The 22,044-nt window shown below is 44.8% G+C and overlaps 1 protein-coding gene across 1 annotated transcript; it reads right to left on the bottom strand.

The window, feature by feature from the left end:
* Positions 1 to 6,372: 6,372 nt before the first annotated feature.
* Positions 6,373 to 21,734, bottom strand: LOC133376704 (sterol 26-hydroxylase, mitochondrial). The gene is made up of 9 exons (XM_061609345.1): positions 21,239 to 21,734; positions 15,737 to 15,927; positions 14,482 to 14,681; positions 12,877 to 13,074; positions 12,458 to 12,618; positions 10,854 to 11,020; positions 10,583 to 10,664; positions 9,967 to 10,170; positions 6,373 to 7,938 (listed from the first exon to the last, which is right to left on the bottom strand). The coding sequence occupies exons 1-9, from the start codon at positions 21,470 to 21,472 to the stop codon at positions 7,813 to 7,815; spliced, it is 1,563 nt and encodes a 520-aa protein (XP_061465329.1). The 5' UTR covers positions 21,473 to 21,734; the 3' UTR covers positions 6,373 to 7,812.
* Between the last annotated feature and the right edge of the window lie 310 nt (positions 21,735 to 22,044).

Below are 22,044 nucleotides of genomic sequence, written 5' to 3'. Positions count from 1 at the left end.
GCACAGGGACTTGCCCTATGTCTTTCACAGTGAAGACAATTGCAGTGAAGTCATTCAGCTTATCTACAATCTCCTTTTCTCCCTTTAGCACATATTTGACTCTCCTGTTTTTTTATTTATTGATCTTGACCTTAGTGTTCAGTTATATCTTTGCATTTGAGGACCTTTTCTAGTTCTCTCATAGGTGCCCTCTCCAGTCCTAGCCTTCTTCTGATTTCTTGACTATTGTCTCCATTTTGGATAATGACTGTGCCGACGTATTGATAATCCCTGACAAGTTCAATGTCCTCATTGTCAACTTTAAAGTTACATAAATCTTCTGTTATTACTTTAGTCTTTTTGACATTCAGCTGCAGTCCAGCTTTTGTTCTTTCCTCTTTTAACTTTCATCAGCTTTCGTTCTTCAGTGTATTGCTTCCATCTTCCTTTTATTTCATCTCGGTCAGTTTGTTCCCCTGTTTATTATTCAACATCCCTGCTCTTGGTTTAAATTTCCCTTTCATTTCTCTAATCTTTTGGACTAGGGCTCTTGTTCTTCCCTTTTTGTTGTCCTATTTCTATACGATAACTATTGTAATGGTTCTGTACTAGTTGCTGTATTGTTGCATTTAGGGTTCTGACCGTGTTTCTATCTGCTTTTGCTTTTGCTTTCCTTCTGTCTTTAACCATTTTAAGAGTTTCTTCAGTCGTCCATTGAGGTCTTTCGCTCTTTTTAGCTGGAGGTATTGTCTTTTTGCATCCTTCCCTGACAATAAGCATATATATACAAACAAACCGAGAAACCTGCATGTATATATATGAGTACATATATGGGGAAACAATAGTAAAAACCACAAAAGAAAAATTAAAAATAGAAAATGTAGAGACAGTGTCAGACTCACCCGTCAGACCCTCTCAAAGGCTCTCTGGAACGAGATAGTTTTTACGAGTTTCCGGAAAACCATCAGAGAGGGAGCAGAATGGGCTTCTTGAGGCAGTGAATTCCAAAGCCTAGGAGCCACAACTGAAAAGGCTCTCTCTCGTGTGCCTGTCAGTCTGACATCTTTAATTCCAGGCACTCAGAGGACACCAGAGGCAGATTATCTTAAATCCAGGGCAGGAGCATATGGGTGCAAGATACACTGGTGCAAGGCTGTTTAGGGCTTTAAAGGTCAAAACCAGCACTTTGAATTGGGCCCGGAAACAAATTGGGAGCCAGTGGAGTCGGTAAAGCACAGGGGTAATATGCCATGCTCAAGTTAACATTCTGGATGCAGCATTTTGAACCAACTGTAGTTTCTGAACCGTTTTCAAAGGCACGCCTACATAGAGTGCGTTACAATAGTCAACCCTCAATTTCACCAAAGCACGTGTCACTGTGGCCAAGTCAACTGCTTGCAGGAATGGAAGCAGCTGGTAGACCATTTTAAGATAGCCAAAAGCATTCCTAGCCACCACAGCCACCTGAAATTCAAGCAGCAGGGCAGGATCCAAGAGAACTCCCAAACTGTGAACCTGCTCCTTCAAGGGAAGTGCAACCCCATCCAAAATAGGTTGCAACCCTATCCCTGGTGCAGTTTTCTCCTTGGCCAGCAACACTTCCATCTTATCTGAATTAAGTTTCAGTTTGTTTGCCCACATCCAGCCTGTCACAGCCTCCAGACACTGGTTTAGGATCAGCACTCCCTCTCTGCAGTCAGAAGGTAAGGAGAGATAGAGTTGAGTGTCATCAGCATATTGATGATATTGTACTCCAAATCTCCAGGTGTCCTCTCCCAGCGGTTTCATATAGATGTTGAAAAGCATGAAAGACGGAATGGAACCCTGCAGGACCCCGTAAGCCAAAGGCCAGCAGTAGTCTCCCATCACTACTTTTTGGGTCCTGTCCATCAGGTAGAATCTGTTGTCCTTCAGGTAGGATCTTGTTGTGCAAGTGTTCAGTTGCCTCCCTGGTTGGTCTTCTGCTACTAATGTTTTTTTTTTAATTGTTGGTGCCCAAGGGCCCAGTCATGCCTGGTGCCAGCCCTAGTGAATCATTGGCGTCTCCAGGTAAGGCTGGGAGAGACTCCTGCCTGAAATGCTACAGAGCTGCTGCCAGTCAGTGTAGACTGTACTGAGCTAGATGGACCAACAGTTTGACTCAGTAAAAGACAGCTTCCTATACTGCCTTTCGTCCATCCTGAATCTCCATTCATGTGATGGCCCCAGATCTGAGCATTATGGAGAAAAAATACTTTTTTCCTTTCTCCACAGTGCCCCTCCAAGAACCTGCTTTTCCAGCTCAGCTTCTGCCCGATGCCTTTTTTTCATCTCCACCTCCACTTGGTTGCGGGCATGTTTCAACTTCACTTCCAGCACTGAACGCTCAGACTCCGACTGGCGCAGCTGCTGCCTTGCTCCCTGCAAGGAGGGATGGAGGAACCCGTCAATTTTGGTTCTCTACATTTCCCACTTTTCCCAGTGCTGGAGTGATGTGCCTTTTTTTCTTAAAGCCTCATAAAAATTCTTTGTTTATTAAATGTATAGCCAGCCTTCCTCCCAAAGGGACCCCAAGGTGGCAGATGATAACGACCTAAAAAACCCAAAACATCTTTAAAAACAAAAATATTTAAAAAATAATCTTAATTCCAATACAGATGCAGACTGGGATAAGAGATCTACTTAAAAGGCTTATTGAAAGGGGAAAGCCTTCAGTAGGCACCAAAAAGATAACAGAGATGGTGTCTGCCTAGTATTTAAGGGGAGGGAATTGCAAAGGGTAAGTGCCACAATGCTAAAGGTCCACTTCCTATGTTGTGTGGAATGACCTTCTGATAAGATGGTATCTGTAGGAGGCCCTCACCTGCAGAGTGCAGAGACCAGCTGGGTATATAAGGGGTAAGACAATCTTTCAGGTATCTTGATCCCAAGCTGTATAGGGTTTTGTATATAAAACCAGCACCTTGAACTTAGCCTGGTTGCTAATGGGCAGGCAGTGCAATTCTTTTAGCAGTGGGGTAGCATGTCAGATCTTGTTGTTCAAGTGTCCAGTTGCCTCTCTGGCTGGCCTCCTGCTACTAATGTATTTAAATATTTTTGTTGGTGGTGGTCTCTTATTTTTGTAACATGCTCCAAAGTTCTTTTATTCTAGCCCTTATTGTCTGCTTGCATTTATTTCGCTACAATTAATATTCCTTTTTGTTCTCCTTGCTTGGCCAAGACTTCCATTTTCCAAAGAAACCTTACCTCTGATAACTTCCTTGCCTCTGCCGATTAGCCATGTTGGCAACCTCTTGGCCTTGGTGGTACCTCTCCTGATCTGCAGTATACACTGTAGTTAAGCTTCTGTTCTAGTTTTGAATAAGTCCCAGTCATTCTGAAGAGTTTTGACCATACTGACTTCCCTTTTCATCTTCCTTGTTACCAATCCCCTTTTTTGTTCTTTTCAAATTTTCCAGTTTTGAAGTCAAACATGACTGTGTTGGAGCTCCTTTACAATTATCTACCCCACTTTCATATATGTCTAATCCGATAGCCCTGTGGTCACTGTTTCCAGTTTGTTCAACAGCACTTATATCTTGCACCAGGCCCTAGCCATTACTTCAGATTAAATCCAAAGTCATCATCCCTCTGGTCAGCTCCACGACCAGCCCTACTAGGGCAGTCATTAAGGATATCTAGAAATGTTGCCTGTGGAATACACATTTACACGGTCTATGTGACGTAAGTGAAGTTCCCATTACTACAAGTCTTCCTCCTTTGGGTGTTTCTTGATTTCATTCTCCATCTCAAGATCACCCTGGGTATTTTGGTCGGGGGTGTTTGTGATAGCATGTCCCAAGTACTAAAATACTCTTGCTTCCTGATATCACATCTCACAGCAATTCTGTGGAGGAGTCTGCCTCTTCTGGAATTTCGGGCTTGTTGGACTCGTACGTCCTCCTTGACATAAAGGGTCCAATACACCCTTTTCTGTCCCTCTGTATTGGGGTTGGGGAAAAAGTTGGCCCCTGAGGCCATTTTCCTCAAACCATGTCCACCTGCTTGGAAAGCCTGCCCTGCATTGATTCATTCATTCATTCAACCACCGAAGACGATCAGTGTGGGGTGGGCTTCCCAAAAATCCCCATGTATGCTTGCTTTTGCTGCGCATGCAGGGATCTCTGGATCTCTGAAAAAGCGGGGGAAGATTGCTTCGAAGAGTGCTGCAAAACAAGTGCCTATTTCTTTATTGTCTTCAAGCTTCAGAGCTGCCAGGACTGCTCCGCCACGCAATAAAAAAAATGTGTCTGCTTGCTCTCCTTTTAGGAGGTTGAAGGGATCAGCATGGGGTGGGCTTTCCAAGTGTCCCTTCACCCCCCCTTTTCAAGTTCTGATTGCAGAGCTTGAAAGGAGGGTTGCAGGGAGGCTTGGAAAGTCTGTCCTGCACTGATCCTTTCAACCTCTGAATTTTGACAGGCAGGTGGGACAACCCAGCTGTCTGTCACATGACATCATAATGACATCATGTGAGTGCCAGGTGGATTGCCCCACCCAACTGTCAAAATTAGCCCAGGGGGTGGAGGCAGGTAAAGATCTGCCCCCCAAACCCCAAGAAGTTCCCCACCTCTGTTCTATAGAGTTTTTATCTAGCGATAACTGTCCCACTGCTTCTCTCCCCATTGCACTAGGTTTCTGTCACACATACATACTTTCAAATCAAGCACTTCAGCTTGCCCATTTTGGCTTGGAGGCTTCTAGCATTAGCATACAAACACATGTTTTCCTCTGTGGCACTTTGGCTTCTTCCAATGGCTAGGATATGACCCTGCACTGTCATTACCTAGTTCTATTCCAACCACATTTGGGCAATCATTAACATTCTCACTCTCATCCCTTAGGGATGAGTCATTCTGAACTGGATGTTCCTCTTGGCTTTCCCCAACAGTCAGGCCACTTTCAGCTGCAGAGCTATCCCAATAAGGGTAGACAGAGCCCCAAAGAGAAAAGTGGGTATGAGAGGTGAGCACGGTGGCTAGTAATGCCACACTATGGAAAGCACCAGGAGACAGGCTTTGCAGCCATTTGAGTCTGGGAACACTGTGGATAGGGCTTCAGTACAAGTCCCACTAACAGCAATGGGCTCTGTCCAGAATTATGTGAAATAAACAAACATTGTAATAATGTGGCTTGAGATTCTTTTGAAAATTAGGTGGGATTAAGTTTTTACAAATAATTAAATAATTATCTTGTGGCACAATTTTTAGACCAATGACTGCATTCCCTTCTGGGCAACCTTCAAGGGCCACATGCCAGTAATGGGCAGGGCCAGAGGCAAAAGTGGGCAGAACAACCCATGTAAATTTCCCCTTTGTACAGTCTAGTTTTTACACCCACTGAACACACCCCTCTGTGTCCTCCATCCTGGCAGGCAAGAGGCATGATCAGAACTCAAGATGCATTCTGACAAGGCAAAAACACTCCAGGAGGGTGCGAAGCAGGGTCAGTAAGGGGGTACGACCCAGGGCGAGGGTGTGTGGCTGAGGAGGAGTGCAGTCTAAGACGAGTCCAGAGGGCCTGATCAAGCAACAGAGAGGGTTGCATTTGGCCCCGGAACTGATGTTCCCCCCCTCCATTGTGGCACCTTAAGGACTGACAGTGTCGGGGGGGGCATAAGCTTCCACAGAGCAGAACTGTCTTCTAAAAGAAAATAAAAATAAATCATATGTATGAAGGGACAGCCTCAGTTGGCAGTCATATACATGGGTACAAAGGGGGAAAAAATACAGCCAGTAGAGCTGAAATGTCATGAACTGCAAGAAGTACAGTCTGGAACATCACATGCTTATCTTGGGCATATTCGATATAGACAGAGATATGTTAACACAGTCTCGCTGTACCTTTTGCATCGCATGGCCTTTTGGCCTCCTCGCTGCCCACTGAGGACAACATTTTATGTATCTGATGAAATGGGGTCTTGTCCTTGAATGCTTATGGCACACCATAAATCTGTGAGCCCATATGGTGCCAAAAGACTTGTGTGTGTGTCTGCATTTGTTCTCACAAAGTAACAAGCCACATATGTGGATTTTTTTAAAAAAAGAGTGCACCTGAGTAAGATTGACAGGGATAGGGAAGCTGTGGCCTCCAGATGTTGTTGGTCTACAATTCCCATCATCTCTGATGACTGGCAATGCTGGCTGGGGCTGATGGGAGTTGAAGACCAATAACACTTGGACGGCCATAGGCTCCTCACTCCTACCATATGACAATTGCTTTGTGCAGTGAAGAGTTAGAAACTGTACTACACAAGTTGCTATTGTGCAATTTTCTATAAAGACAAAAGACAATTAAATCTGTCTCCTGATTAATTCCTTCCCAGTAAAGTGTTGTACAGCTTCCGTGGTCGTAGATACACAATCTCATGTGACTGAAACAGTTGCAAAGTTTGTATTCCAGGCTATGAAGATTCATAAGCAACTTCTAAGTCTTAACAGGTTAAGGCATGACAGGCGTGAAAAATCTTTTCCCCCTCAAAATTATAAAAGAATATTGGTTTTCATTTGCCCTAATCTTGTTTGAATTTTTAACTATGAAAAATGTATTGTTAGACAGCTTTTTTGGACCTTTCTTTCCCTGTTACTATATAGAATCATTTTTTTTGTAAAATTTGACTATTACTAAAAATCAACTCATTTGAAATGCGGTGTTGGAGGAGAGCTTTGCACATACATGAACTGTGGAAAAGACAAATAATTGGGTGTTAGCACAAATTAAACCAGAACTATTGCTAGAAACTAAAATGATGAAACTGAGGTTATCATACTTTGGACACATAATGAGAAGACCTGATTCACTTGAAAAGACAATAATGCTGGGAAAAACAGAAGGGAGTAGAAAAAGAGGAAGGCCAAACAAGAGATGGATTGATTCCATAAAGGAAACCACAGACCTGAACTTACAAGATCTGAACAGGGTGGTTCACAACAGATGCTATTGGAGGTCGCCATAAGTCGTAATTGACTTGAAGGCACATAACAACAACAAAGTTTAATTGAACATTTCAAAACCTGCATTTGAAATGCTGCATTTTTATAAAATGCTATTTGAAATTCTATGCTCAATCTGCATGTACAAATGCACTAGGAGCTCTAGGGCCCTCAAAGAAGCCGAGAGCAGAAGATTTCATGTTGCAGGGTGGAAGGAAGGACTTTAAACATCATTGAGCTACTACAATTTTATTTTTGGGCATCTGGGAGCCCAGGGAAGAGAAATGATGCAGAGGGCCAAGTCAGTTTTGAGGCAAACTGACTAACTGTACCTATTCTGACATATAAATTGTAAGTATGAATTGGGAGCAGAATATGGTGCCAAGCCTTGCAAGATTCACAGGAGAAAATTGTAGAACAGCAGCAAATGTCAGAAATTATTTGTGTACAGAAAAATCCACTAGCTAATCAGCCAAGGCACAAACACAGTTTTTGCAGACTCTTCAGATGAAATTAAGGAGTGTCACCCAAGGGCTGCTTAAAGCAGGGGTGACTAACCATTGTTCATCTGAGAGCTACGTTCAAGGTTGGCCAGCCCTTCAAGGACCACATGCTAGCAGCCACTATGGCCAAAATGCCACCGAACACATGCACACTGTACCCATCCCACATACATTCCCCACACATGCAGACATACAGGACACATTCTCTCAGTTACTCACACATATGCATGCACGCACGCACACTGCAGCACTGGGCTTTGTGAAGAGATGTGAAACTATCTTCCTGTCCCAGCACTGCAGAGGGGAGGAAGATGGAGGCTGGTGGACCATTTCAAATGGCTTGGGGTGGGGCCGATCCAGTCTGTGGGCTTGCCACTCCCATCTTAAAGCACTCTCTGTCTGTCAAGCAGCTCCAGGTTAATAGGTCTGTCGGGGACAAGCACAATGCGGGCGAGGGGCTTCACCTCTGTGCACTGTGGGTCTGGCCTGACTGAGAATGTCCGGATGAGCTGCAAAGAGAAAAGTTGTACATTATTTTAAGGCAAAGCTTCATTGATCTGACTCTCTCTCCTCCACAAGTCATCAGGCATACCTACAGACTGTTTCTACACTGTGATGATCTCTTTTGCCACAGCATTGGCCAGCCAGTAATCTGGATACCATGTTTGCAAAACCATTGAACTTTTAATTAAAATATTGTGGAGCTTTTCCCCACATATCACTACCTTTCTTTCCTCACAAAGTTATGCTGGGTTCTACAGGTCCCACTAAGGGCCGGCCCTACCACTGGCAGAATGAGGGAACTCCCTCAGCCAGCAGATGATGCTGATCCTCCTCTGGCTATTCCTTCTGAGCCCCCATGCCATCCTTTTTGCTGGAAGATAGAGCTCTGTGCACCATGCCGTTGTTCTTGCACCATCTAAACTAGCCTGCTGTCCTTAGCCATGTGTAAGAACACAATCCTGCTGCCAGTATTGAAGTAAAATTCAACTGCCAGCCCTCATAATGCAGTGGAGATGGGTGGGCGGGGAGGACCTTCTTGTCCTTCACTTCTGGCAGCAAACTGTTTTGGACCAGCCCTGTTCAAACTCCCTCACCATCTACCTTCCATCGTTTTGGTTACACTTAGCTGCACCAGGGCTGGCTGAAGATATTTTGTTGACTTAAGGAGAACAGCAAATGGTGCCTCTCCTTCAAGTCAAGGAGCATAATAACTAGCTAAGCTATTTTTGAACCCGAGTCAAAAATCTCACAAGTCCCTCCACTTGGGAGTATAAAATATAATAAAAATATAAATGAAGTAGTCAACCATTTGCAGCCCTTTCAAAACAACCAAAAATCAGCTGCTTAAGGCAGCCAGCTGGCCCTGGGCTGCTCCTTTACTAAGGAATACTTTCCCAGCACATTAATGAACCATCAGAAGCATGGCTGTCATCCACTAAATTTCCTGTGGGCAGAGATCTAGCTTGTGCCTGACCTGATACCCAGGCCAAGGAAATGTGGGACTGGAATTTCACACCCACATTCTGCAGCTGGGCGGGGTGTGTGTGTGTGTGATGTTCCTGTATTAATGTATATATGGTAAGTGCTGTTTGTATAGAAGATATGTGGTAAGTGGAATGAAAGAGGAGGGGGGAGAACATGAGCAGTAGAATGCTGGATTGGCTGAGCGTTTGAATGGCTGAGAGTATAAATGGAAGAATGACAGTGGACGGGAGTGGGTTGTTTTGGTGGAGTTGGGAGGTGGGTGTGAGTTGGTGTTTGTCAGGAGAGTGTGGAGAAGGAGGGAGGTGGAGTTCGGATTAGTAATAAGTCAAACATCACAGTAATAGATGAAACCATAAGCTTGTAGACCATTATCAAAGTTATCTTGTTATTAATGTTATTTAATAAATACTATTTTGGTTTACCGAAGGCCTGATCCTTGGCTGGGGTTTCACAGACCAGAAGGGAGGGTAAGGTAATAACCAAGGCTGAAGGAAAACAGTAACAAATGGTGGCAGCGGTGAAGAGGAGAAGATAACATTATAAGTATCCAGAGCAACCCCGAGTTATGAGTTATCTGCATTGATACAAGGGGGTTGGGAACAGCATAGGCACGCAGTCACGAATGTGACCAGATAGAGAGACTCAGGCAAGGTCTCTGGGAACATTGGTTGTAGAACGTGACTGGTGGTGCTGCCTAGCAGAGGGATCTATTGAGATCTGTGCTAGAGCGGAGAGAGAAACCATAAAAAGGACAGTCCGGACTGGTGGAGTCCCTGGTGGTGCCTAGTGAAAGGCAGTAGCCACGAGCAGGTAGGAACCTGACAGGGAGAGCCAGGGAAGGGCATCACAGGGTGTCACCTAGAACAGGTGATTATGAGATCACAAGAGCCTGGATGGATCAGACCACAGCCCCATCTAGTTTAGCATCAACCAGATGCTGCTTCTGATATGAGAAGGCAGTAAACAGCCATCCTGACTAGTAGTCATTGACAGCCTGACCCACCATGAATTTGTCTTCAAGCTGACACATACATATACACATAACTCACCCTGGCAAGAGCCAGATGCATCTCGAGCTCAGCAATGCGGCGCCCCAAACATGCACGCACTCCATAGCCAAAAGGGATGGAGCTGAAGGGGTGGGGAGGCAAGTCTCTCTGATCTCGCAGCCAGCGACGTGGCAGGAAGCGCTCTGGCTCTGGAAAGTTGGACTCATCATGTGAGAGAGCGTAGTGGGCCAACACGAAGAGAGTCTGGGCTCAGTGGGAAGCAGAGACAGCATTAGGAACAGACTGTAAAAGCACGGGTGACAAATACTTTTGCTCTCCTATAGCTAATTCCCAAAGAAACATTAAGGAGAGTGGCAAGCTCAGGAAAGCTCACTTTACATTCTTCCCATGCAGCTTATCATTTCCCTTCAATCCAGTTTAAACAAGTTCTTAAACATGTCCAGCTTAAACAAGTTCCCCAGTTCTGATGTACATACAGCCCTCATCTAGTTCATCCCTCATATCTCCCTGATGGTCTTTTTTGCCCAACTTCCTTCTTAGCATGGACTCCCCATGTGATAAACCCAGTAACACACACACATTTTTTATTTCACATCCACTTCTGGTCACTATTGAATGTCTTGAGTTGCAAGACCTGCAATGCAAGCCTACTCACATCCTTTGGAAACTTGTATCCTCTGACAACCACATCCGCTTCTGCAATGACTCGAGCATTGGTGGGGACCACGGGGTAAAGCCTATAAAGACATTAGTGGAGGGAGGGGTGTCAGTGTGCAGCATAATAAAGGAAGGAAGGCTCCCCAGAGACTACAGAAGCACACATGGGAAATTGGTGAAACCAGCTTTGGGCAAGGTGATAAAGGCACTGGGAGGCAACAAGTTCAGGACTGTGATCTACTCCTTTGGACAACAAGAGAGTCCCTTACCTGAGAGTCTCCTTGATTACTGCCTTAAGCAGTGGCATCTTGGTGAGGTCCTTGGCATCAGGGAGCCGGTCTTCAGGTACCACACTGATCACCTCCTGGTATAAGGCTTTCTGGGTCTCCAGGTCTTTGGCCAAGTGATACATGGCCCATGAGAGGGTATTGGATGTCTGAAAAAGCAAAACAACAGGGTGAAGATGGTACATCTGGGCAGCAAAGATGGGACAGAATCCCATGACAGTCCTTATGAATCCAACAGAGTAACTAGCCTGTGACAGATCTCTTCCAAAAGCTTATTATGAGAGAACACCAGTTTTCAGCTTGTCTTTTTTTTAAAAAAAAATGGAAATGTAATAGTATGTGTTGATACCAGCTTTATTATAAAAATTAGTGAATTTGCTACAGTGAGCTCAGGCTGGCTCATGTTGTGTGGTGTCACAGCTCATCTCGGGCTTAGAAGTGCTGAAAAATCCAGGTTCCAATTCCTGCTCAGTTATTGAAGTGGATTGCTTTGGGCAAGTCTCTCTCATGGCTTAACCTTCCTGATAAGGCTAATGCCTCTGCCTTGGAGGAAGGATGGGACACAAATGTAACAAATAAATAAAGGTGATGTGCAATGCAAATTAGATATAGGGTTTTCAATCAAGTTAAAATAATTTTTAGTTAATGTCTGCCTTTTAAATGGCAAAAGCTCATTACAGATGCCTGTTGAGATATTGATGCTAGTGTAAAGCATTTATTAATTAAAATATTTATATCTTTTAATCTCTTGGGTTAAAAGAAATCCAAGGCAGTTAATAAAATCAAGTTACCACCATTCACCATATGCTCAGAGGCACATGTTACCAAATTCTTCCAAGCAACACAGGAAGTGGATTGCACTGTGAAAGACCAACCCAAATTGTGTTTGCATTTTGACAAATTTATAGAGCAGTACAATATCTCAGAGAGAAGGTAAGGTCTCCTGTTCCCCTGATGTATTCACTAGAGCTGCCCAATTTCCCTGCTTTTTAAAGTTTGTTAGAAATATCTGTTGGCTACAGGTATGTTCTGAAACCGCAAGGGTTTTTTGCCTATTAGTGAATAAATAACTGTAGTGCATAAATATAAATAAATTTTATTGGTGCATCACATGACAACTGCTAAAGTAAAGATTATATAGCACAGATGATATAAGAGCAGCACAGATGATGATGATTGCTGCTGCTGCACTGAATCAGAGAACAAGCACAAAGAAAGATAGAATTCTTGTACTTGAGAGTCAGTTATTCAAATATCTGCTTAAATTTACAGGAGAGAAGGGAAGTGGGGCCACCACTTCAGCTCTGGTGAGGAGCCAGCTCCATCAGATTCCTCTATCCATCTACTGCCGCCTGGAAGCAACTATTCCCTCAAGCTACAGCAGCAGGAGAGAAGGGAAGCAGGGCCATTCCATCTGCTCTTCTGAGAGACCAACAACTATTCAAGGACCTCTTCTCCTTGAACCATTTCCATGCCAGCTGATTGCTGTAAGAACTTTGTAACTAGCATTGGCTATTGCCAAAAGGTAGCTTTTCACTTCATGACTCAAGCACCCAAACAGGAAAGCTAAGAAGTCAATGTCCTACCGTGTCTACGCCAGCCAGCAGTAGTTCAGCTATGCTGCCATATACCTCTTCATGGTTAAGCCGCCCACTGGACAGCAGGTAAGTTAGGTAGCCGGAGACAACCTCGCCCCGGTCCAGAGACCCCTCTAACGCCACCATCTTCTGATCAATCAGCTTTTTGCCTAAAGCAATGAAATAGCATCTGTTACCATGGGAATACACTGACAGGCCTGTCACAACAGCATCCACCACAGGGAATGGGTATCCACCACTCACTTTTGACTTCTTGCCTACTGCCATGGACGTCTGAGGAAGCTTAGGGAGACTGCAAATTCTCCCACTCTCAGAGAGTAGAGGAGGGATAAATCAAATGACAATGAACTACTTCCAACCAAAAGCCCAGAGGAAGGGTTGTCCCTGGATCCCCACCCTAAACATACCGAAGGCAAAGATTGTGTCCCAGCCCTGTAGGTAGCGGCTCCAGAAAGGCAGTATATCCCGGGTCCACTTGGGCAGGATGGTGACAAAGACTGAATTCTTCAGCATGTAACCAATTGCATGGATAAAGCACTGCGTCTCAGCAGGGATCTGCTTCTCTAGACAGCCAATGCGGGTCTCAAAGAGGATGTACGAGATGCCTGGAAGTGGAAAGCACAGGCGGGCAGACTGAAGGAAACGGCCCTTGGTGCTATATAAAATGGCAGCCACCAGGAAAAGAAAACTGCCATTCAATGAAAGTGGGTCACAGCACAGGGTGCGAGGAATGGAGGCTGTGAGGAGGACGCGGTGCTGAGACCCGGGGTACAAGAGAAGGAGGAAACTGGGTTGGCCATACTGAGGAAAATGGAGAGCCCTTTGGGGTCATGTTGGCAGGAAACTACTCTCAGGCCACGTCCTCACTGTTGCATCCTCACTGGTTCCACTCCCACCATCAATATGTGGTGGGGTGGGAGGAATATGTGATGTGGGGAGACCTCTGTATGTACTTCAGACCTTCTCCCCCCCTTGTATTTTGAGTGTGATGCAGCCCTGCTCTCCCCTCCTGCAACTGAAATCACATTAGGGAGAATGCCCAATACAGGCTTGGTTGTACTAGGAACTTTGGGGAGACAATACCGATGCTGGGTTGTCAGAAAGTATTCCAACGGGTATAAATGCTGGAGGGAAGAGAGTATATATGGCTGCTACTGGTGGCTGAATAATACTCTTTATAGAACTCAGCTAACTCTCCAGGGGTGGGGGTGGCTTCTATCCAGCCACCAGTTAGGTTATTTTAAAAGGCTGGACTTGCGTTATAGGGGAAGTCCCTTGAACATGAACACTAAAAACACAGGAAACCCCCCCCCCATTATGACAGACACAAAAACTTCAAACTGGCCCTTCCTTTGCCATTTTTAATCTGACTATACTAGATGTCAGGAGGACATCCCACACAGTTGATCTGCTTTCAGGGGTGGGGAACTTGTGGCCTCCCTGATGTTGCTGGACTACAACTCCCATAATCCCCGATGATGAGGCATGCTGGCTGGGGCTGATGAGAGTCTTCTGGAGGGCTACAGACTCCCCAGCCCAGTGCTAGAGAAAATATTATTTTTGCCTTTCCTGCAAACTTGTTAAATAAAATTAAAAACATTTTGAATTGTTCAATATTTTAGGGAAAAGTTGTTCTCCCCCCCCTCCCCGCCATGTGTCATTCTGAAATATAGTGGGGAAGAGTGTTGTTGGGAGAAAAGAAAAGGTTTCAATTTTTAAAAAATACCAATTTGGGTTCATACATGGAAAATAGAAAGCCTTTCTGAGCTGAATCCTGCACTCTGTTGCCCTCCTGGAGTCAACTAGTCAATGAAATAAAAAGATGCATTTAATATCAGGTCCAGTTTGGCTAATAATCGTAAGACGTCTCTCACATGCATGAGGCCATGCCTGCTTCTATCTGATATCTGAAGGGCTCATTTTCCACCTCCATATCAGCCATACCACGAGAACAATGGAATAATCACTGAAAGGAAAAAAACTGCAGTATTGCATCATAACTGGTTACACACCTTCCAAGGCAAACCTGTATAATACACTGGCCATATCTTGGACCACTACCCCTGAAGGGCTCTTTTTTCTCTCAGCCTCCAGACACACCATCAGGTCAGATACCACCTCATTGATGGCATCTGCATACAAAACAGCCTCTGAAGGTTTGAGCATCCTCTTGTTCAGCACTTGCCGCAGGCGGTACCACCGCTCCCCTTCCCTGAGAATGAGAGAGAGTTGGAGCCATGTAAGAAATCCAAATGTCTCTTGTAGCTAGCCAGGCTGAACACTACTACTCAGTTTGCCAATACCTGTTCTTGGTTCTGCTCTGGATTCTACCCTCATGGTCCTAAACAAGCCTTGATCACCCATCTACCTGATAGGGCAGGGATGGGAAACCTGTGGCTCGCTAAATGTTGTTGGATTCCCAACTAGCAGCCAGGGATTATGAGAGCTGTAGTCCAACATCACCTGGAGGGCCACAGGTTTCCCATCCTTGCCAAAGGGCATGCTTAGGTAGCCCTAACTGCAGGGAATAGGTTCTGGAACACTTTCATAGCTTAAGAGATCCATTAGCCTAGAATGGCTGGCCTGCTCACTTGGCTGACAGGAAAAGGCATGGAGCCAGAGCAGACTGTTCAGTCTACATGTCTGGCTACCTGGACTGAAACCCCAAAGGAAAATGATACCTGTCTTTTTCAGGACGCTCTCAGCTTTTGACAATAATAAATTTGTTGGTCTTTAAGGCATCACAAGACTGTTGTTTCATTTTCAAAAGGTTTTATTAATTTTAATCTACATTGTCCAAATAGACAGATGCAAAGTCTTTTAAAAACCCTACAAACAATTATACATATTGCATGGGCTCTGTGGTTTGCAATAAAAGTCAGCTGTGGGGGACATTGATTGGCTTGTATCCATTATGTCATTAATACTGTTTTCCAGTCTCAGAAGAAGTTTTGCAACTTTTTTTGTCTGGTTTTAACTTTTTACATGGGAAAGAGGGAATAAGACCAGGAACAGAATAAATTTTGCAAAGTAAGCAAACATGCAAATTTGATTAATTTACACAAATTGCAGAATTTAGCTTTTTGGCACTTTTTTTAAAAAAAGAAAGCATAGATTATACACAGGACGTATCAAACCAGCCTAGAAAAATAAAGTTCATAAAATTCAAGTGCAAGATCTGTGCTGCCCCTCGTCTTTTTGAATACAACCCTTCATATGCCCACACAGTAGCAGCATGGTATGGGATATAACTGGCTTCACACTCACTCAGTGAAGGGGCCATAGGGCAAGTGTCGTATGTCCCGGTGTTCCTTCCAGAGGGCCATGTCACTTCGGATGGGGTACTTCCCCTCTTGACGCACCAGCTGCTCTAGGACTTCAGGACTGCCAATGTTAATATTATTATAAGAACCAAACCAAGATCGCCAGATGGGGCCATACCTCTTCTTAGAAATGACCTGGAACAGACACACAAAGGATTACTTATGGCATCAGATTACTCAATAAATCAGTGTTTGCATAAATATGTTATTGCTCAGTGGAATAATTAAATCCAAATGCTGATTAGGGAAATGCCAAATACCCAAGGACCATTAGACCACTTCCTTCTTGGGGAAAAAAGGCTGCTCAGAGCTTGCCTTATTTGATCAAGCTTCTGGGTTGCTTTATGGGCTCCTTCCTGCTACAGTACCCAACTGTGCTATCTCTCTTGAGGTGTTTCAGCTGCTTCTCTCTCTTGCAGGTCTTCAGGTTTCTAATTCTACAACATTCTGGCCAACTACCCTGTTTTCTACCTTGACCTATATACATATTTTCATTCCAACTCCCAACCTTTTAGCCAATCAGAAGGAGAGGACAGTCTTGGTTAAATGTCTATTTCTTCTTAATTGCCAGGATGAACTTTTGACCCAGCTATGAACAACTTGCTGAGCAAAACATCCCCATATACTTTTAACCTTTCTTTGAGCTTTTGACCCTCCTATGGCCGAAAGCCTTTAAAGCAAAAAGGAACCATTTTATGACTCAATATATACAACCACAAAACCCAACATAAAATGACTGGAAGTCCTGGATTGAATTCAATGTAGCGCTAAATTGCTTGTTCCGTCTGCACAAGGTTTTCTCCTCACACAATGGAACATTCTCCCCCTCTCCTTCCCCCACATGTTCCCTAAATCTGTTCTGGGGATTGCATGGGGCATATGGGGGGAGGAAAGGGGGAAATTTCTGTTGTGCTAGTAGTTATCCTTGTGCATATGCAACTGTTTAGTTGAATACCACCACCCTTATTTATCTGCAGTGTCAAAGGGCTGTGCACTCATTTCTGGTACTGAAAACAAATTCTCAGTCTGAGTATGCATTTACAAGTGCCTTGTGGCTGCACCCTAACTCCAAGTGTATTTCTGCCCATCCCATCTCCTGAGTGACCATTTTGCACCTGACTTGTAACAGTAGACTTCACCATTCGAATCAAAATCTGAGGTCTGCCCTTCCCTCACCATGTGAACTTGGCATTCTATTACCATTTGGAAGTAGGTGTAAACTCAGCCCTGGGCCAAGGCTGATTAGGAAATATATCCCATACTGGCTTTGATGTTTTTGCCATGTCATATCAATTGCAATATACTGTTAAACTCCCTGCACAAGCATTGCTTTCAACCAGCATAATTAAGCCATCCTTATATAGTATTTCCTCTTCCAACTTGTTCTTCTCTGGCTATTATGGGCCTTCATCCTAGATAACAGGTGGCCCCTTGTAGTGTGGACTCGAAATGATCCCTGCTCCTGATTATACCTCTCTTTTTTTGGTGGTCCCTTCTCTAACGATCAGTGTGATGTGGGGCCAGCATGCTGTAGTGGTTAGAGGGTCACACTATGACTGGGGAGACCCAAGTTCGAATTGGATGAGGATTTGGCTGGGTGAACTTCAGCCAGTCACAGAGCAACCCTAACCTGCTGCTGAGGCTCAGCAAAGCTACTGCCACATCCTCAGCCCAGCCACTCACTGCAGCAATGGTGGAAGAGGGGAACAAGCAGATCAGGCCCTCTGCCTGTTGGTGCTGGCTATGAGAGCAGCTAAGGATCCAGCAGATCTTTGTCTGGCTCAGGTCTGCCCCCAGCACTGTTTCAGGGCCTTGTGCCAGGTTCTGCTGATGGGGGTATCGCTGATGAGCCTCCTGCCTTCCTATTCAGCAGGTGAATGGGAGAGGTCTGTGCTGGCGGAGTGACACAAGCATCTCTCCACCAGAGGCCAGCTGAAGTAAGTGGAGGATGCCTCCACTCAGTCCAAACCCCACACAGCCTGGCATAAATGGTGTTTGGACTGCAGCCCAAGTCTCAGCCTAGCCTACTTTTACAGGGTTGTTCTGAGGATAAAATTGGGGGTGAGGAGAATTGCATATGCGACCTTGAGTTCCTTGGAGGAAAGGTGTGATATAAATAAATAAATAATAGCATGTTCTATTGCAGACTGTTTACCTTGTAGCAGAAAAAATAACACAAGCATGCGCGCACATGCACGCACACCCCACCTACCTGTCTCTCCTGTCTTGTCCGTGCTGTGCTATGTGCACACATCCCTGCCATCAACCAAGATGGCGGCAGGGGCATCAGCACCTTAGGAAAACCTCGGCCGCCATCTTGGTGAATGGCGGCCCTGTGTGCACAGCACGCGCAGCCACAAAAGACAGCAAAGACAGGTAGGTGGAGCCATTGAACAGGCAGGTGGCTTGCAAGCTCCCTCCCTGCGATCTGCACCAACCTGGCTGACCTTTGGCACTGGCCCTGCCAGCTGGCTCCTAGAAAGGGGAAGTTGTGGTGAGAGAAAAATTGCATTATCAATCAGGACACTTTGAATAACAAAGAACTGGTGTCAGCCAGAATTATAGGAAGGGATACATGCCAACTTAAGAAAAAGTTAATGGATACATCAAGTGTATAAAGTTCCCACCCATTTTGGGGGGAAACGCTTACCATATGTGGCTATCTGTCTGCTGGTTGCTGATCCATATATAACCCATGGTAATCATGCCAAGAGAGAGAGACTTGCTGACTGTCATTGGGCACTCTCTCCTGATGGCCATCAATATTCTTTTCTTATCAATAAACTTGTCCTTTTGGCAGTGCATTGTTCTGAAAGTTTATTTTATATTTCCTTCAACACTTGTGTTCTGTAATTCTTGGGTATGTGAGGGTAGGGTGTGATGGTTCACTGCAGGCTGCCTTTTACATATGTTTATCACTGTTAAATCTAAGGAGAATTTCATAGGTTCTCTCCCCTCCCTGGCATCTTAACTGAGGCTGCAATCCTATGCACACTGCATGCAGTTCTATGTACGTAGGATTGCTTCATTAGCCAACTCTTGCTCACAGAACTTCATACCAAACAAGCCTCAACAGTTAGAAATTACAGCAGTGTGGAGTCCTTTGGCTCTAGTTTTCAGAACAAGTCACAAGCAGCAGAACATAAGAATTTTGTTACTATATAGATTCTCATTTGCTAGGAAATGGGCAACTTTCCCAAGAAGAAATAGTTTGTAAAAAACAATGTCTTTGTTCCTTGTGTCTCACCAACTTTAGTGCTGGCTGAATTCACAGGGCCTCCTTTGGATGCAAATACCCACATGACTTGTAAACATGCCCATAAGCCAGTTACTAATTACTAAGCCAGTGTAGTTTTGTCAATTATTTTGTAAACCTTGAAAAGAGGCACTGAGAATATCCCAATGGACTCTTGCTATCAAGTTTCTTTATATTTCCTTGCTGATTCCCCCTTACATCTTTCAATATTGTAATAATAATAATATTTACAAAAGCATTGTAAAAATATATTTTAATATTGTATTTTTTCATTGCAACCTGCCCTGTAACCTCATAGTGAAAAGCAGGTAAGAAATTCAATAAAATCATAATATTTATCATCTTGGCATAACTTTTTACTGTCTTGCTCTTACAGGAATACAGAACATGATCCCTCTAGCAAAGGGTTCTTCCTGTGCCTTTTGTTTTTATAGGCATGATAAACCAGTTTAGTATTTAGCATAATATGTATTCTGCCCTGCCTTCTTTCATAGTTAGCATAGAATCACTCTTTCAGCTAAACCAGGGCTAAGGAATCTTTGGCCTTTGAGATGTTGCTGGACTACAGCTCCCATCATCCCTGTCCATTGACCATCCTGACTGGGGCTGAAGACCAACAACATCTGGATGGCTACAGGTTCCCTATTCCTGGGCTAAGCCAAGCACCTCCTTTCAACAATTTGTATTTGAAAAGGAAGAATATTTTCCCTTCTCTAAACTCACCATCTTGGTGTACTTTAGACTGAGTTAGGGTTTTGCTGAACTCTTTTGAGCCCTGAATGTGGTCAGTATTAATTCCCAAGTGTGGATTCAATCACAGTCCTTGAGCAGCCAGCACTTTTCCTCTTATAGAGGAAGCCCTATAATTAGACCTTGTTTCATTATTTTAAGCCATATGGCTGATCACACTCATTCCATGCCTAGCTATCTGACCACTTTTCCAATTCTTGGGTTATTTGTGTAATTCCTCTGATATCTTTTCAGAACAAGGATGGAGAGCCTCTGTGGCCCTCCAGAGGTTTTTTGGACTTCAACTCCCACCAGCCTCAACCAGCATGGCCAATAATCAAGGATGATGGGAATGGTACTTCAGCGACATCTGGGGCCATAGATTTTAGAACATAGGCACCAGAATGAGGCAATACTCCAGCTGGAGATCACAACAACAGTGTCCTTATGATATTACATGCACAACACGCCCCTGCCACTGCTTTTTGTACATGCATCTAAGGATCACCTTAGTTTTACTTGCTAAAGAGGGCTCATGGTCTGTTTAGTCCTCTGACCCTTAACTCTTTAGTTTCTCTGACTTCACAATCAGCTGTTGCTAGCTGTGGAGGATCCTATCTTATTGAAGCATCATAGGGGTTAAGAAGCATTATTTGTGATAGTGGTAAAAGATCAGCGATACAGGTTCAAAATCCATCAGATTATCTGCAGATGGGGGAAAAACACAGTTAATTAATTAAACTTCTATTCTGACCTTCCTCCCAGAAGGAGCCTAGGGCAGCGAACAAGGGTCAAAACTCAAAAAACACTTTAGAGGGCAATCCTGTGCCCTCTTCCTTGGGAGTATTTCACTCAGTGGAGTTTACTTCTGAGTAGACATGGTAGGATTGTACTATTAGACTACAATCTTAAACCTGCTTACCTGGAAGTACGCCCCATTAAAGTCAATGGGACTTACTTCAAAGGAGACATGTTGCACTGCCAGTGGTGCTTCAGTTAAGTAATTTTTAAACTCTGGGTTTAACAGTTTTACAGACTCCACTCTTCAGTTGTCACTAACTTTAAAATGTGATAAACCAGCCTTGCTGCATTTGGGGGACCCTAGGCTTCTGTCCCAAAGTCCTGGCCTGAAGGGGTCACTGGCTGTCAAGTCTCCTACACATCCATCCCTCTGTGTGTGCGTGCGTGTGTGCGCGCTTATAAGATAGCTAGGTGGCAGGGCTAGCGAGACCTCAGCCACGCAACGTCTGCATAAAATCTCATATGCAAATTTGTGTCACGAGCCTGTGCCGCAAGTCCCTTTCAGTCCCTAGCAACGCCCGACTCAGGGCTCGCGCAGCTGGCTTCAAAATACCTGCGAGCCAGGCAACGCGATCAGTGTCGCTCAATCTGGCGACATGCCCCCTTAACGCCCGTCTCCTCGCTGTCCGGCACGCCCACCACAAGCGAGCATCTCCCCACCTGCAGACGGTGCGTGTGCAGCAAGTAGCCCCTCACGAAGAGCCAGTAGATGGATCCAAGAATGCCCGGCCCGGGTAACTCGTCCGGCCGCTTCAGCCGCGCCTCATCCCGGGAGACCGGAGCTGTCTGCGCCGCGCTGGATGCGCCCCTCCGAAGTAGATCCGGGCAGGGAGCCCCTCGCTGAGATCCCAGGCAGTGCCGTAGCTTCCCAGAAAAGCTCCCCAACTTCGCCATGGCGCGGACAGACTGAAAGGCAGGCGGAGAAAAGGGGAAAACGGAGAGGGAGGAAGCAACAAGCCAAGCGGGGGCGGAGCTGGCTTAAGGCAGAAAGAGGAAGTGGACGCTGCTTAATTACCCTGGGTTTCATAGTAAACTTCTTCCCAACAAGATTCGGACGGGCACCTTTAGAGGACAAGTAAATGTACGACCACTTTTTAACGTTTAAACGACGACTAACCGCCGGATCTAAGCGAGCTCTTCTGTGTCGGCTGTGCTTTGGAGCACTTCCATGGGACAAACCAGACCGTTGTCGAATCGCTTTGGAATGGGCGCTTCCAGACGCCCTTTATCTTGTGCATTCATGATGATTTGCTTGCGTAAAGCTTATGCTGAAGGGTATAGGATGGATGTCCGGCCTTTATTGAGCATTTGGCAAGCCGGATGTGAAGTTACCACTTGAAATCCTGAATGGTGCTTTACTGAGCATTTCTGATTTGTTTGCGTGGAGGTTATATTGCAATGAGCATCCTCCTGCATTTATTTATTTAGTTTAATTTATATATTTAGTTTAATTTATATACCGCCCT

Source organism: Rhineura floridana, chromosome 2 (genome assembly GCF_030035675.1).
Source record: "Rhineura floridana isolate rRhiFlo1 chromosome 2, rRhiFlo1.hap2, whole genome shotgun sequence".
Taxonomy (NCBI): domain Eukaryota; kingdom Metazoa; phylum Chordata; class Lepidosauria; order Squamata; family Rhineuridae; genus Rhineura; species Rhineura floridana.
The sequence above is the reverse complement of the archived record's forward strand: the minus strand, read 5'-3'. Positions and strand labels throughout refer to the sequence as shown.